At 38.9% G+C, this 13,004-nt stretch overlaps 3 protein-coding genes and 2 long non-coding RNA genes across 5 annotated transcripts in view; 3 read left to right on the top strand and 2 right to left on the bottom strand.

The window, feature by feature from the left end:
- Nucleotides 1-99: 99 nt before the first annotated feature.
- Nucleotides 100-9,601, bottom strand: LOC148978382 (uncharacterized). Its single transcript, XR_016169334.1, has 2 exons — nt 9,102-9,601; nt 100-725 (listed from the first exon to the last, which is right to left on the bottom strand). It is a non-coding gene; the product is annotated as an uncharacterized LOC148978382 (long non-coding RNA).
- Nucleotides 2,432-5,433, top strand: LOC120487180 (spermine oxidase). The gene is made up of 3 exons (XM_039683424.2): nt 2,432-3,660; nt 3,761-3,944; nt 4,303-5,433. The coding sequence occupies exons 1-3, from the start codon at nt 2,471-2,473 to the stop codon at nt 4,420-4,422; spliced, it is 1,494 nt and encodes a 497-aa protein (XP_039539358.2). The 5' UTR covers nt 2,432-2,470; the 3' UTR covers nt 4,423-5,433.
- LOC120487179 (spermine oxidase-like) lies at nt 6,000-8,895 on the top strand. The gene is made up of 3 exons (XM_039683422.2): nt 6,000-7,341; nt 7,441-7,624; nt 7,981-8,895. The coding sequence occupies exons 1-3, from the start codon at nt 6,152-6,154 to the stop codon at nt 8,098-8,100; spliced, it is 1,494 nt and encodes a 497-aa protein (XP_039539356.2). The 5' UTR covers nt 6,000-6,151; the 3' UTR covers nt 8,101-8,895.
- An 86-nt stretch (nt 9,602-9,687) lies between the features above and the next one.
- The window catches only part of LOC120487182 (spermine oxidase), a 4,321-nt gene continuing 1,004 nt past the window's right edge, over nt 9,688-13,004 (top strand). Inside the window, exons 1-2 of the mRNA XM_039683426.2 lie at nt 9,688-12,705; nt 12,802-12,985. Of these exons, the coding sequence (XP_039539360.2) occupies nt 11,516-12,705; nt 12,802-12,985 (1,374 nt within the window). The 5' untranslated portion in view covers nt 9,688-11,515. The remainder of the gene's footprint in view (nt 12,706-12,801; nt 12,986-13,004) is intronic.
- LOC120487185 (uncharacterized) overlaps nt 12,040-13,004 on the bottom strand; it is a 13,853-nt gene continuing 12,888 nt past the window's right edge. The window contains exon 3 of the long non-coding RNA XR_005624395.2: nt 12,040-12,959. This is a non-coding gene — a long non-coding RNA (uncharacterized LOC120487185). The remainder of the gene's footprint in view (nt 12,960-13,004) is intronic.

The raw sequence follows: 13,004 nt of genomic DNA, 5'->3' as shown, positions 1-13,004 counted from the left end.
AGCACTGACTAAAAGCTGCTTTTTACACAAGTGGCTTAAGCACTATAATAAAATTTAATATATTTGAGCCAAGATAAAAGTTGGTGAGGTTAAGTGAGGTTAATCATGTATAGTGTTAATTATTGGAGGAGACTGTATACTGTCTAATGTGTAATTTCCATTGGTATTAATCATTTACTGTATACAAGAGGCACACCACCTGTCTAATGGAAAAGTCAATAAACAGAAAAAAGACCTCATTGAAATGGAAAATCTTTTGTTACCTCTTTGCTAATGCAAATATTATACATTAACTCATGCACACTATCAATAAGGCACAGCAAAACTCTTTGTGTGGCCCTGAGCAAAGCATTTGGATCTTAATCTAACAAAACAGCAAACTTGTAACAAGTACCGTTCTTATTTAAATAGCTTAGAGATCAAAGCTTGAGAATAGAAGTCAAATTATGACCGCAACTAGTCACTCGGGAAAGCTATCCGATGCTTAAGTCATCCTAGCTGCTATTTGCTGGTTCTTGAAAACCTCTCTAAAACCAGTAAACGGTTTTAGGCTGGTTTAAAGGGATAGTTCACTTTAAAATTATTTTTTTAATATGTTTTAGCTTACCTCAAGGGTATCCAAGATGTAGGTGTCTTTGTTTCCACAGTATTTTTAATTTTGACATTTTTCGGTCAAACCGGTGTTGTCCGTCAGTCATATAATGGAGTTTTAGGGGGTCCACCACCTCAAAGAGCATGCACAGAGAAGTCAAAATTAAACATGATTTAATGACTCATGAATGTAAGTACACACTGATGGCCTAAGACATGAAACGAGCAGTTTGTGTGAGAAAACGAATAGTATTTATGTAGTTTTTACCTCTTGTTATCAGCTACGTGCACTGATCTGAATCAGATGTCCAACTGAACCGAACTGAACCGTGTCCAAACGTTACGCCGGAAGTGATCTCTCATCTCTACGTCACGCATTGTTTACACGGAGATTTCGGAAGTTTTACCTTTCACTAAACATATTTAGATACACGGGAAATCACAATGATGATTTCAATATATCTAAATATGTTTAGTGAAAGGTAAAACTTCCGAAATGTGATTGTAATTTGTTTGGAGATTCACCATTGTTCTCTACCCAGTTCACCTGCTGTCTGAGGATTACCTGCTTGCCTGCCATCTGTGAGTTTCCTTCACTGGGCTCGGGAAGAGTTGCTGCTCGCCTCCTTGCCGGCGCTGAACCAACAATTGACTTGCACAGCATTATTGTTTTCGCTTTGAACAGATCTGCGTCTGTTGACAGCAGTCTCCTTGTTTCAAGTTATGGAGAAATTAACTCTATTATTGCATTAACTCTGCTTTTGGGTCCTCTGTTCAAACTGTGACATATTTTCCCTGTCTTGATTGTTTGGCTTATTTTCATTCAGTCATTTTTCAGAAAAGGCGAAGTCCTTTTATCTCAGGACGCACAGAAGAGTTTAACTGTCATGTTCTGCATGAGCGGAATTATTGTGATTGGAATTTTATCAAAAATAAATGGCATTAAAAATTTGATATTTCATGCCTGTTAAAAAGTCTAGCATAATTTCTCTTATGACGCGTTTCCATTACCAGAACCAGCTCAACTCGGCTCGCTTTTCGCTCAGTTTTCCATTACCTCCACAATACTACCTGGTCATCATAGCGACGCCACAGGAAACTCTGGCCAAACTACTTAAAAATCGCGGAGGTTATTCAGGATACTTCGTCTGGCACGTGCAATGATGACACAGTGAATAGTGATGATTCTCTCTGAACAATCAGCAGTCTGCAGTGTTTTCACGTCACATTTTAGTACCACCTCAGCTCGCTCAGAACCTATGAAAAAAAAAATACCCGAAAGCAGGTACAAGTGTGAGTCGAGTCGAGCTGGTACTGTGTAGTGGAAAAGCACCATATAAGGGCTTACGTTAAACCAGGGCGAATGCTTGGAATTGCAGTGTAACACTAAACAAGACTTTGCAGATAAGAAATGAAAAAAACAGGTGAATTATCTTTTTCGACAATACACAGACATTTCTTTGGAATTTTCTCTTTGATAAATGTAAATATCACTGTTTTCACACTGTCATTACCATAAAGGCAGCAGTATAAAAATAAGAACATGTTCATTCATGTAGTTTTACTGGGCAGCAAATCAATTCATAGCCTCCAAAATGCAAATGAGATGAGGTCATATGCTTTATGCTTTAAATCTGTACTTGCCATTGGATCTCCCACGACCACCTGACCTATATGTAAACAATGATACTATGTATTGTATGAATTACAAAGTTCAGGTTTTACAGGTTTTAAAACCTGTTTTAAAACCACTGCACCCATATCACCAGTACTCTCTGTTATTTGCTATTATTGCGGAGCAAGAGTTGCTTTAGGTTCTTACTGCTACATTTACATTTTCTGCTTTTCTCTCTCTAAACAACTCAACAAAGCAGCAATCATGAGTTCTTGTTCGGGACCAGAAAATGCCAAAGTTGTAGTGGTAGGTTCAGGTTTTGCAGGTTTGGCTGCTGCAGCCAAGTTAGTGGAGGCAGGATTTGAAAATGTCCTGGTTCTTGAGGCAAAGGAAAGAGTTGGAGGTCGAGCGCACACCACTAAACCGTTCAGCGAGAATGTCATTGAAGTTGGAGCTAACTGGATCCACGGGCAGAAAGGAAACCCTCTGTTCAAGATTGCGAAAGAGGAGAACTTGCTAACTGAGGGACCTTCTGCACGCACAAACATGTGCCAGCCTCGTTCTGTAACTCCTCAAGATTACTTTTTCAAAGAAGATGGGAAGCAGGTGTCCAGAAAAGTTGTAGATCAGGTAAGTTCGTTCTTCAGCAAGCTCACTGACAAAGCTTTTGATGATGAACTCCAGAGAAGGCACAGGAAACTAAGTCTAGGTGCTTATCTGGATGATGCCTTTGGTGAAGCTCCTCTAGCGGCGACAGAGGACGGCCGGCAAGTTTTTGAATGGTGCAAGAGGAACGAATGCACAGATGAGGCTTGCTCTACCCTCTATGAGATTTCTGCATCTCAGATTAGCAATTACACTGCTCTAGAGGGAGAGTTTTTTAATACATTGGGACCTGGTGGCTATCGAGCAATCTTGGATGTTCTCCTGAAAGATCTGCCTTCGGGAACTATCCAGTGTAGTGCACCGGTCAAGAGCATCCAATGGGACTTGGTTGAAAAAGGTAGTGGTGAAGATCACAGGTATCCTGTTAAGGTCGTCTGTGAAAATGGACAGAGCTTTGAGGCAGATCATGTGATTGTCACTGTATCTCTGGGGGTTCTCAAAGACAAAGCCACAACCATGTTCGAACCGTCCTTACCGGAGAATAAGCTCTCTGCAATTGAGAATCTTGGTTTTGGGATAGTGGACAAAATTTTCCTGTTTTTTGAGGAACGTTTCTGGCCAGACGACTGTTCCGGGGTTCAGCTGGTGTGGAAAGAAGGGCCTGAAGATAAAGATGTTTATGAGTCTCTGTCTGAAGGAGAAACCTGGAAAAAGACGTGGTTCAAGAAGATCAGTGGTTTTGACACAGTGGCTCGTCATCCCACGACTCTGTGTGGCTGGATCACAGGTAGAGAAGCTCTGTATATGGAGAATCTTCAGGACAGTGAAATCGGAGCTATCTGTGTGAGGTATGGTGACATAAATGATGGAATACATGTATGATCATTTTACCATGGCCAAATATCATGCCTCTCTCCATATATAACAAACTCTGTTTTGTCTTTTAAGGTTGCTCAGGTCTTTCACGGGCTGGTCAGTGCCAGAAGCATCAAAGACACTGATCACCAGATGGGGTTCTGATTCCCACGTCCGTGGCTCCTATACATTTGTTCCTGATGGTGTCGATGGAGTGAAAGCACACAAGGCATTAGCGTCACCTCTTCCCTCTAAATCTGAATGCAGAGGCAGGAAGGTAACTCTTACTATCTTCTATAAGTGTTAAATTATTTAGGTTATGGGCATATATTTAGTATGAGCAAGTGTTATAGTATTATTTATATACTATCACTGTATTTGTAAAATTTAATAATTAACTTTTATATTAATGTTTTCAGTTTTTTTAAGTTTGAGTATTTTTTTTTGTTATTTATCATTTTTGTTAAAAAAATGTTTTGTCATTTTACATGTTAGTGATTTTAGTACTTCAACTTATTTTACATCAATTAGTTTCATTTCCCTTTATTTTATCACAACCTTATTTCAATGAACATAAATAATTTTTAATTTTTAAAAATTCTTAAAATGATTTTTTCTCTACTGTGTTCTTGAAGCACCTTCAGGTGTTGTTTGCTGGTGAAGCTACACATGATAAATTCTACACCACGACCCATGGAGCGTACCTCACAGGCATCAGAGAAGCAGAACGACTCATAAGCTATTATGAAGATTGAACATGCAATGCCAAAAGAAAAGAGCATAGCCTACACTTTGGTTTCATGAAGATAACATTTTAAGATCATATAACATTTTATAGACTTCTTCTCACACCCTAGCCTTCCACATGTTTGGTGTTTAAATTACCCATAGGTAGTTTATAGCTGCCTGAAACACAGAGTTTCCGAATGCTTACTTCCAACTGATCACATTCTATCTCTGTCTGGTCAAATGTTATTACTCCAACATTTGTTAATTCTGGCAATTTGTTAAACTGTGTTATATGATCCGAGGAATATTATTTCCCACACACCAAGCAATGTTAAATCTTTTCTAATTTGTTTTATTTAATTAAGTATATTAAATGAAGTAAATTAGTGGTCCTCAATCTGTGATACCTTGGGTGGTATGCAGCATGATACTGAAAATGTACACTATTTAGAAAATCGTTATAAAATTGCCTTGAATATATTTTTGAGGGGGAAATTCGCTAAATATAAAAGGACTTTTGCAATGAGACAGTGCCTTGATTAAAATAAATTGTTATGCTGGGAATATCTATTCATTAGTGAATAGTGACGATTCTCTCTGAACAATGAGCGGTCTGCAGTGTTTTCACGTGACATTTTACCACTTCAGCTTGCTCAGAACCTATGAAAAAAAAAGTACCCGAAAGCAGGTACAAGTGCAACTTTTACATAGTGGAAAACCAAACAAAGGCGAGTCGAGTCGAGCTGGTACTGTGTAGTGGAAAAGCACCATATAAGGGCTTACATTAAACCAAGGTGAATGCTTGGAATTGCAGTGCAACACTAAACAAGACTTTGCAGATAAGAAATGAGAAAAACAGACTTATATGGGGTGAGCTAAACAAGATAATGAGACAGGTGAATGTGATAATGGATGAAGAGTCCGGGCAGTGAGTTTTGGGAGATGATTGTGAGGGAATGACAAAAGTCTGATGTGGAGTGGCACTCCAACTGGTGACGAGGTGTATAGACCTACTGGGTAATTGTTCCCTTATTCATATGAGCTTAAGCATTAATAATTACAGCAATCTGTCTGTTTATTGGGATGACTGTTTTGCAATTGTGAAGTGTCATTCTTAATTGTTTTTAAAAGAAAAATAAGACAGAGAAAAATATAAGTATTATTTTATATTTGCATATTTTTTTTTATTTGTTTGTGTTTTGTTAGGGGGTTGGACAAAATGTCATTTTAAAGATGTATTTAATTTTAACATTTTTTAATGAATTATCTTTTCTTTTCTTTTTTTTACAATACACAGACATTTCTTTGGAATTTTCTCTTTGATAAATGTAAATCTCACTGTTTTCACACTGTCATTACCATAAAGGCAGCAGTATAAAAATAAGAACATGTTCATTCATGTAGTTTTACTGGGCAGCAAATCAATTCATAGCCTCCAAAGTGCAAACGAGATGAGGTCATATGCTTTATGCTTTAGGATTTAAATCTGTATTTGCCATTGGATCTCCCATGACCGCCTGATCTATATGTAAACAATGATACTATGTATTGTATGAATTACAAAGGTCAGGTTTTACGGGTTTTACAAGCACTGGTATATAAGGAAACTCCTTTAGAGCATCGTGCACTGCACCCATATCACCAGTACTCTCTGTTATTTGCTATTATTGCGGAGCAAGAGTTGCTTTAGGTTCTTACTGCTACATTTACATTTTCTGCTTTTCTCTTTCTAAACAGCTCAACAAAGCAGCAATAATGAGTTCTTGTTCTGAACCAGAAAATGCCAAAGTTGTAGTGGTAGGTTCAGGTTTTGCAGGTTTGGCTGCTGCAGCCAAGTTAGTGGAGGCAGGATTTGAAAATGTCCTGGTTCTTGAGGCAAAGGAAAGAGTTGGAGGTCGAGCGCACACCACTAAACCGTTCAGTGAGAATGTCATTGAAGTTGGAGCTAACTGGATCCACGGGCAGAAAGGAAACCCTCTGTTCAAGATTGCGAAAGAGGAGAACTTGCTATCTGAGGGACCTTCTGCCTGCAAAAACATGTGCCAGCCTCGTTCTGTAACTCCTCAAGATTACTTTTTCAAAGAAGATGGGAAGCAGGTGTCCAGAAAAGTTGTAGATCAGGTGAGTTCGTGCTTCAGCAAGCTCACTGACAAAGCTTTTGATGATGAACTCAAGAGAAAGCACAGGAAACTAAGTCTAGGTGCTTATCTGGATGATGCCTTTGGTGAAGCTCCTCTAGCGGCGACAGAGGACGGCTGGCAAGTTTTTGAATGGTGCAAGAGGAATGAATGCACAGATGAGGCTTGCTCTACCCTCTATGAGATTTCTGCATCTCAGATTAGCAATTACACTGCTCTAGAGGGAGAGTTTTTTAATACATTGGGACCTGGTGGCTATCGAGCAATCTTGGATGTTCTCCTGAAAGATCTGCCCTCGGGAACTGTCCAGTGTAGTGCACCGGTCAAGAGCATCCAATGGGACTTGGTCAAAAAAGGTAGTGGTGAAGATCAAAGGTATCCTGTTAAGGTCGTCTGTGAAAATGGACAGAGCTTTGAGGCAGATCATGTGATTGTCACTGTATCTCTGGGGGTTCTCAAAGACAAAGCCACAACCATGTTCGAACCGTCCTTACCGGAGAAAAAGCTGTCTGCAATTGAGAACCTTGGCTTTGGGATAGTGGACAAAATTTTCCTGTTTTTTGAGGAACGTTTCTGGCCAGACGACTGTTCCGGGGTTCAGCAGGTGTGGAAAGAAGGGCCTGAAGATAAAGATGTTTATGAGTCTCTGTCTGAAGGAGAAACCTGGAAAAAGACGTGGTTCAAGAAGATCACTGGTTTTGACACAGTGGCTCGTCATCCCACGACTCTGTGTGGCTGGATCACAGGTAGAGAAGCTCTGCATATGGAGAATCTTCAGGACAGTGAAATCGGAGCTATCTGTGTGAGGTATGGTGACATAAATTATGGAATATATGATGATCATTTTACCATGGCCAAATATCATGACTCTCTCCATATATAACAAACTCTGTTTTGTCTTTTAAGGTTGCTCAGGTCTTTCACGGGCTGGTCAGTGCCAGAAGTCTCAAAGACACTGATCACCAGATGGGGTTCTGATTCCCATGTCCGTGGCTCCTATACATTTGTTCCTGATGGTGTCAATGGAGTGAAAGCACACAAGGCATTAGCGTCACCTCTTCCCCCAAAATATAAATGTAGAGGCAGGAAGGTAACTCTTATTATCTTCTATAAGTGTTCGATTATTTAGCTCATATGCATGTATTTAGTATGAGCAAGTGTTATAGTATTATTTATGTACTATCACTGTATTTGTAAAATTTATTAATTAACTTTTATACAAATGTTTTCAGTTTTTTTTAAGTTTGAGTTTTTTTATTATTTATTTATCATTTTTATTAGTTAAAAAATGTTTTGTCATTTTACATGTTAGTGATTTTAGTACTTCAAGTTATTTTGTATCAATTAGTTTCATTTCCCTTTATTTTATTACAGCTTTATTTCAATGAACATAAATAATTGTTAAAAATTAACAAAATTATTTTTTTTCTCTCTGTGTTCTTGAAGCACCTTCAGGTGTTGTTTGCTGGTGAAGCTACACATGATAAATTCTACACCACGACCCATGGAGCGTACCTCACAGGCATCAGAGAAGCAGAACGACTCATAAGCTATTACGCCGATTGAACATACAGTACCAAAAAGAAAAGAGCATAGCCTACACTTTGGGTTCGTGAAGATAACATTTTAAGATCATATAACATTTTATAGACTTCTTCTCACACCCTAGCCTTCCACATGTTGGTGTTTAAATGACCCATAGGTAGTTTATAGCTGCCTGACAAACAGAATTTCTGAATGCTTACATCCAACTGATCACATTCTATCTCTGTCTGTTTATTTCTGTCTGGTCAAATGTTATCACTCCAACATTTGTTAATTCTGGTCATTTGTTAAACTGTGTTATATGATCCGAGGAGTATTATTTCCCACACACCAAGCAATGTTAAATCTTTTTCTAATTTGTTTTATTTAATTAATTAAGTATATTAAATGAAGTAAATTAGTGGTCCTCAAACTGTGATACCTCGGGTGCAGCGTGATCCTGAAAATTTGCACTATTTAGAAAATCATTCAAAAATTGCCTTGAATATATTTTTGAGGGGGAAAGTTGCTCAATATAAAATGACTTTTGCAATGAGACAGTGCCTTGATTAAAATAAATTGTTATGCTGGGAATATCTATGGTTAGCACAGGCAATCAAAATCACTGACAATAATCATCACAGATACACACAATTATTACATAATATTTAGGCTATATATAAAACAGGCTATATAATATGTGATATTCTTGTTTATTATGCATCTGTTGTGATTCTTTTCTATGTAATGCACTTCTTACCATTGTGTATGAAATATGCAATATAAACTTGCTTTGCCTTGCAATCAGGGGCACAAGAGTTTAATCAGGGATACGTTAAACAAACTTGAAATGTCTTTGAAAAACAAGCAGTCAACAGGCCAACAGGTTACCTCAGACACCTCGTGGTACAGCAATGATTGTGAATAAATTCTACTATTTAACGTATACATTTTAATAACTAAATATAGCCTACGTATAAATATTTCTAATGTAGGATTCAAGTATATTTGCGAGACAGAGACAGACACAATAGAATACAAACCTTGAGAATAGTGCAGAAAGTTAGCTGCAGTTCACTCTGGCGTTTGGGATGTACTGTGTAAGCGATATACCCTGTCGTGTTATTATATATTGAAGGATATTTTTCTTCGATTATTTCTCGTTTTCGTTGGTTTATCTGCTTGAGTTGTAGCCTATATGGATTCGTTGTTTGGAGGTTTCTGACATAGCCTATACTAGATCATTTCATAAACAGTTTGTCTTAAATTTGGGCGAAGCCACTTTACCTCAGGACGCACAAGTGGCCAAAAAGAATACTAGCGCCATCTTCTGCATGAGGAGGAGAGATGTTGGAGAATCTGTATTTCATCCGGGGGGGGGGGGGAAATCGTGTCAATAAAATTTATTTATTCATTTATTTTTGTTAATTTGGGGGTTGGACCAAGTGTCCTTTTAAAAATGCATTTAGTTTTATTTTTCTACAAAGACATGTAATTTGAAATTCGTTTTGAAAAAAGAAAAAAAATCTTCGAATGTCGCCGTCTTCACACTGTCATTAAAGGAGGCATGTGAGAACAAGAATGTTCAGACACTACTTTTCCATTTTCCATACAACCTGAGGTTAGGAATGTTCATGTACATTTTGTCCCGTTGGGACTTCTCTAGTCTCACGCATTGGGTGAAACACACGCAATTCAACCAGTTCACACCAGGGTTCACACGCCACACTGTGTATTTCTCACGCTGATCATTCAAGGGCAATGCTAACCAAGTTGTCCTGGCAGCAAGCTTTATATATCACGTTGTATACGAGGCGCAGGCACACATAAGTGAAGTTTCCTGCCACCAGCACGTATCTCAGCCAGATTGCGTCCGTTACTAGGGGCAACATGGATGCGCGAAAACACGGAAGTTGACGGAACATTCTCGGTCACCTTACATTCGAACAATATCGGGCGAACACACGTCGTGATGGAGAAGGTGAGTTAAAGCTCTTCTAACATTTTTAGGCTAGAACATTTAATATATAACCCCTCATATACATTATTACTGATGCAGTCAAAAACTCTATAACTAGGCTACTTTGCAACCAGGTCAGAAGCTTTGGCTCAGTGAGTTTGGCCAGCTTATTATCTGAAACTAAGGGAAATGTTAGTGGGTATGGCATGGGAAGGAATGAATATGTATTTCTTAATTTTATTATATATTTTACTGCATTAATAGTATTTCTAGTTACATTATAGGCTATGTATTAAAGCAGATAAGACACATTTCATAGCTGTACTCTTGTCTTGTGCACACACACACACCTTAATACTCTATGTCCATTTGTTCACAATGTCCCACCACACAATAAATCATTACACCATTTTGGCTAGACACATTCAAAATGCAAAATATTCGTTTTTTCCAAACTGTTTGGAGCAATTTACCTATATTTTTGTAATTTTTGTATATTTGTAATTTTGAAATATAACTTTAAAGAGTATATTCGATGTAATGAATTGCTCTGTTACTTATCAGATTTACCGATTGTTATAATTTACATTTTTGCTGGTTAATTATGAACAATGGGTAAAATTGTGACCTCTAACCACATGTGATCTCACTCCAAGCTTTTGATAAAACTTGAGAACTCTGAAATTGTGCTATGTGCATTGTAGGAATTAGGAAAGCAAAGCATGTTTCTTGCTTGTGTGAATGTTGGAGTCTTGAGACAGTAGGGTATGTTTTCCTAGAAGAATGCAGAAAGTATAGGGCAGAAAGAAATATATTCTTTGTTCAATTGGCAGGACTTGTAGTTAAGGTTTTTTCACTTTTATCTTTGTTTGGACACAGTGACGAGCATAAACTGATCTCCAAGGCAGTTCTTCGGTTCTTGCATGACACAGGACTGTATGTAAGAATTTAGTTCAAACTTTGACCTGTGGAGGGCAGTAATACACTCAGCACCGTCTACACTGCCAGAATCCCACAAGAAGAAGAACAACCAGAAAAACAAGATTGTTCGTTCATGTAGTTTTACTCAGATTTTGCTAGGAAACATCTTTTTTGTAAGTATCATACGCATCTTCATCTGATTGGATCCCATGACCGTCTCATCTCTACAAAGATTTGTATGGGCTTGCTGATTCTTGAGAGATAATTAAGGGGATTTTTTTTTTTCAAATTAGCAACAAATGCCCTGATTATAAAGAACTTCTTCATTTTTAACATAAAGAGGGCTTTTGTGTGTGTAGGACACGTTTGTCCCTTATCTCAAAATTCAGTTAATTACAAAGGTCAGGTGTTTAAGCACTGGTATATAAAGGAAACTCCTTTACAGCTTTGTGCACGACACTCATATACCTGTACTCTCTGTTATTTGATACTTCCTGCTGAGCAAGAATAGCTTTTAATCCTTACGACTACATTTCCTGGTTTTCTCTCTCTAAACAACTCAACAAAGCAGCAATAATGAGTTCTTGTTCGGGACCAGAAAATGCCAAAGTTGTAGTGGTAGGTTCAGGTTTTGCAGGTTTGGCTGCTGCAGCCAAGTTAGTGGAGGCAGGATTTGAAAATGTCCTGGTTCTTGAGGCAAAGGAAAGAGTTGGAGGTCGAGCGCACACCACTAAACCGTTCAGCGAGAATGTCATTGAAGTTGGAGCTAACTGGATCCACGGGCAGAAAGGAAACCCTCTGTTCAAGATTGCGAAAGAGGAGAACCTGCTATCTGAGGGACCTTCTGCACGCAAAAACATGTGCCAGCCTCGTTCTGTAACTCCTCAAGATTACTTTTTCAAAGAAGATGGGAAGCAGGTGTCCAGAAAAGTTGTAGATCAGGTGAGTTCGTTCTTCAGCAAGCTCACTGACAAAGCTTTTGATGATGAACTCCAGAGCAGGCACAGGAAACTAAGTCTAGGTGCTTATCTGGATGATGCCTTTGGTGAAGCTCCTCTAGCGGCGACAGAGGACGGCCGGCAAGTTTTTGAATGGTGCAAGAGAATCGAATGCACAGATGAGGCTTGCTCTACCCTCTATGAGGTTTCTGCGTCTCAGATTAGCAATTACACTGCTCTAGAGGGAGGATTTTTTAATACATTGGGACCTGGTGGCTATCAAGCCATTTTGGATGTTCTCCTGAAAGATCTGCCTTCGGGAACTATCAAGTGTAGTGCACCGGTCAAGAGCATCCAATGGGACTTGGTCAAAAAAGGTAGTGGTGAAGATCAAAGGTTTCCTGTTAAGGTCGTCTGTGAAAATGGACAGAGCTTTGAGGCAGATCATGTGATTGTCACTGTATCTCTGGGGGTTCTCAAAGACAAAGCCACAACCATGTTCGAACCGTCCTTACCGGAGAAAAAGCTCTCTGCAATTGAGAACCTTGGCTTTGGGATAGTGGACAAAATTTTCCTGTTTTTTGAGGAACGTTTCTGGCCAGACGACTGTTCCGGGGTTCAGCTGGTGTGGAAAGAAGGGCCTGAAGATAAAGATGTTTATGAGTCTCTGTCTGAAGGAGAAACCTGGAAAAAGACGTGGTTCAAGAAGATCACTGGTTTTGACACAGTGGCTCGTCATCCCACGACTCTGTGTGGCTGGATCACAGGTAGAGAAGCTCTGTATATGGAGAATCTTCAGGACAGTGAAATCGGAGCTATCTGTGTGAGGTATGGTGACATAAATGATGGAATAGATGATCATTTTACCATGGCCAAATATCATGCCTCTCTCCATATATAACAAACTCTGTTTTGTCTTTTAAGGTTGCTCAGGTCTTTCACGGGCTGGTCAGTGCCAGAAGTCTCAAAGACACTGATTACCAGATGGGGTTCTGATTCCCATGTCCGTGGCTCCTATACATTTGTTCCTGATGGTGTCAATGGAGTAAAAGCACACGAGGCATTAGCGTCACCTCTTCCCCCTAAACATAAATCCAGAGGCAGGAAGGTAACTCTTATTATCTTCT

Source organism: Pimephales promelas, chromosome 7 (assembly GCF_988280905.1).
Source record: "Pimephales promelas chromosome 7, fPimPro1.hap1.1, whole genome shotgun sequence".
In the NCBI taxonomy this organism is placed as follows: domain Eukaryota; kingdom Metazoa; phylum Chordata; class Actinopteri; order Cypriniformes; family Leuciscidae; genus Pimephales; species Pimephales promelas.
This window is presented reverse-complemented; position numbering and strand designations above follow the sequence as displayed.

What these genes read in the sequence shown, in the direction of transcription:
- LOC120487180 (XM_039683424.2), top strand. Translation starts at nt 2,471, where the DNA reads ATGAGTTCTTGTTCGGGACCAGAAAATGCCAAAGTTGTAGTGGTAGGT. An exon ending in ATCGGAGCTATCTGTGTGAG is followed by an intron (nt 3,661 to 3,760) that starts GTATGGTGACAT and finishes TTGTCTTTTAAG; the next exon opens with GTTGCTCAGGTCTTTCACGG. An exon ending in CTGAATGCAGAGGCAGGAAG is followed by an intron (nt 3,945 to 4,302) that starts GTAACTCTTACT and finishes GTGTTCTTGAAG; the next exon opens with CACCTTCAGGTGTTGTTTGC.
- LOC120487179 (XM_039683422.2), top strand. Translation starts at nt 6,152, where the DNA reads ATGAGTTCTTGTTCTGAACCAGAAAATGCCAAAGTTGTAGTGGTAGGT. An exon ending in ATCGGAGCTATCTGTGTGAG is followed by an intron (nt 7,342 to 7,440) that starts GTATGGTGACAT and finishes TTGTCTTTTAAG; the next exon opens with GTTGCTCAGGTCTTTCACGG. An exon ending in ATAAATGTAGAGGCAGGAAG is followed by an intron (nt 7,625 to 7,980) that starts GTAACTCTTATT and finishes GTGTTCTTGAAG; the next exon opens with CACCTTCAGGTGTTGTTTGC.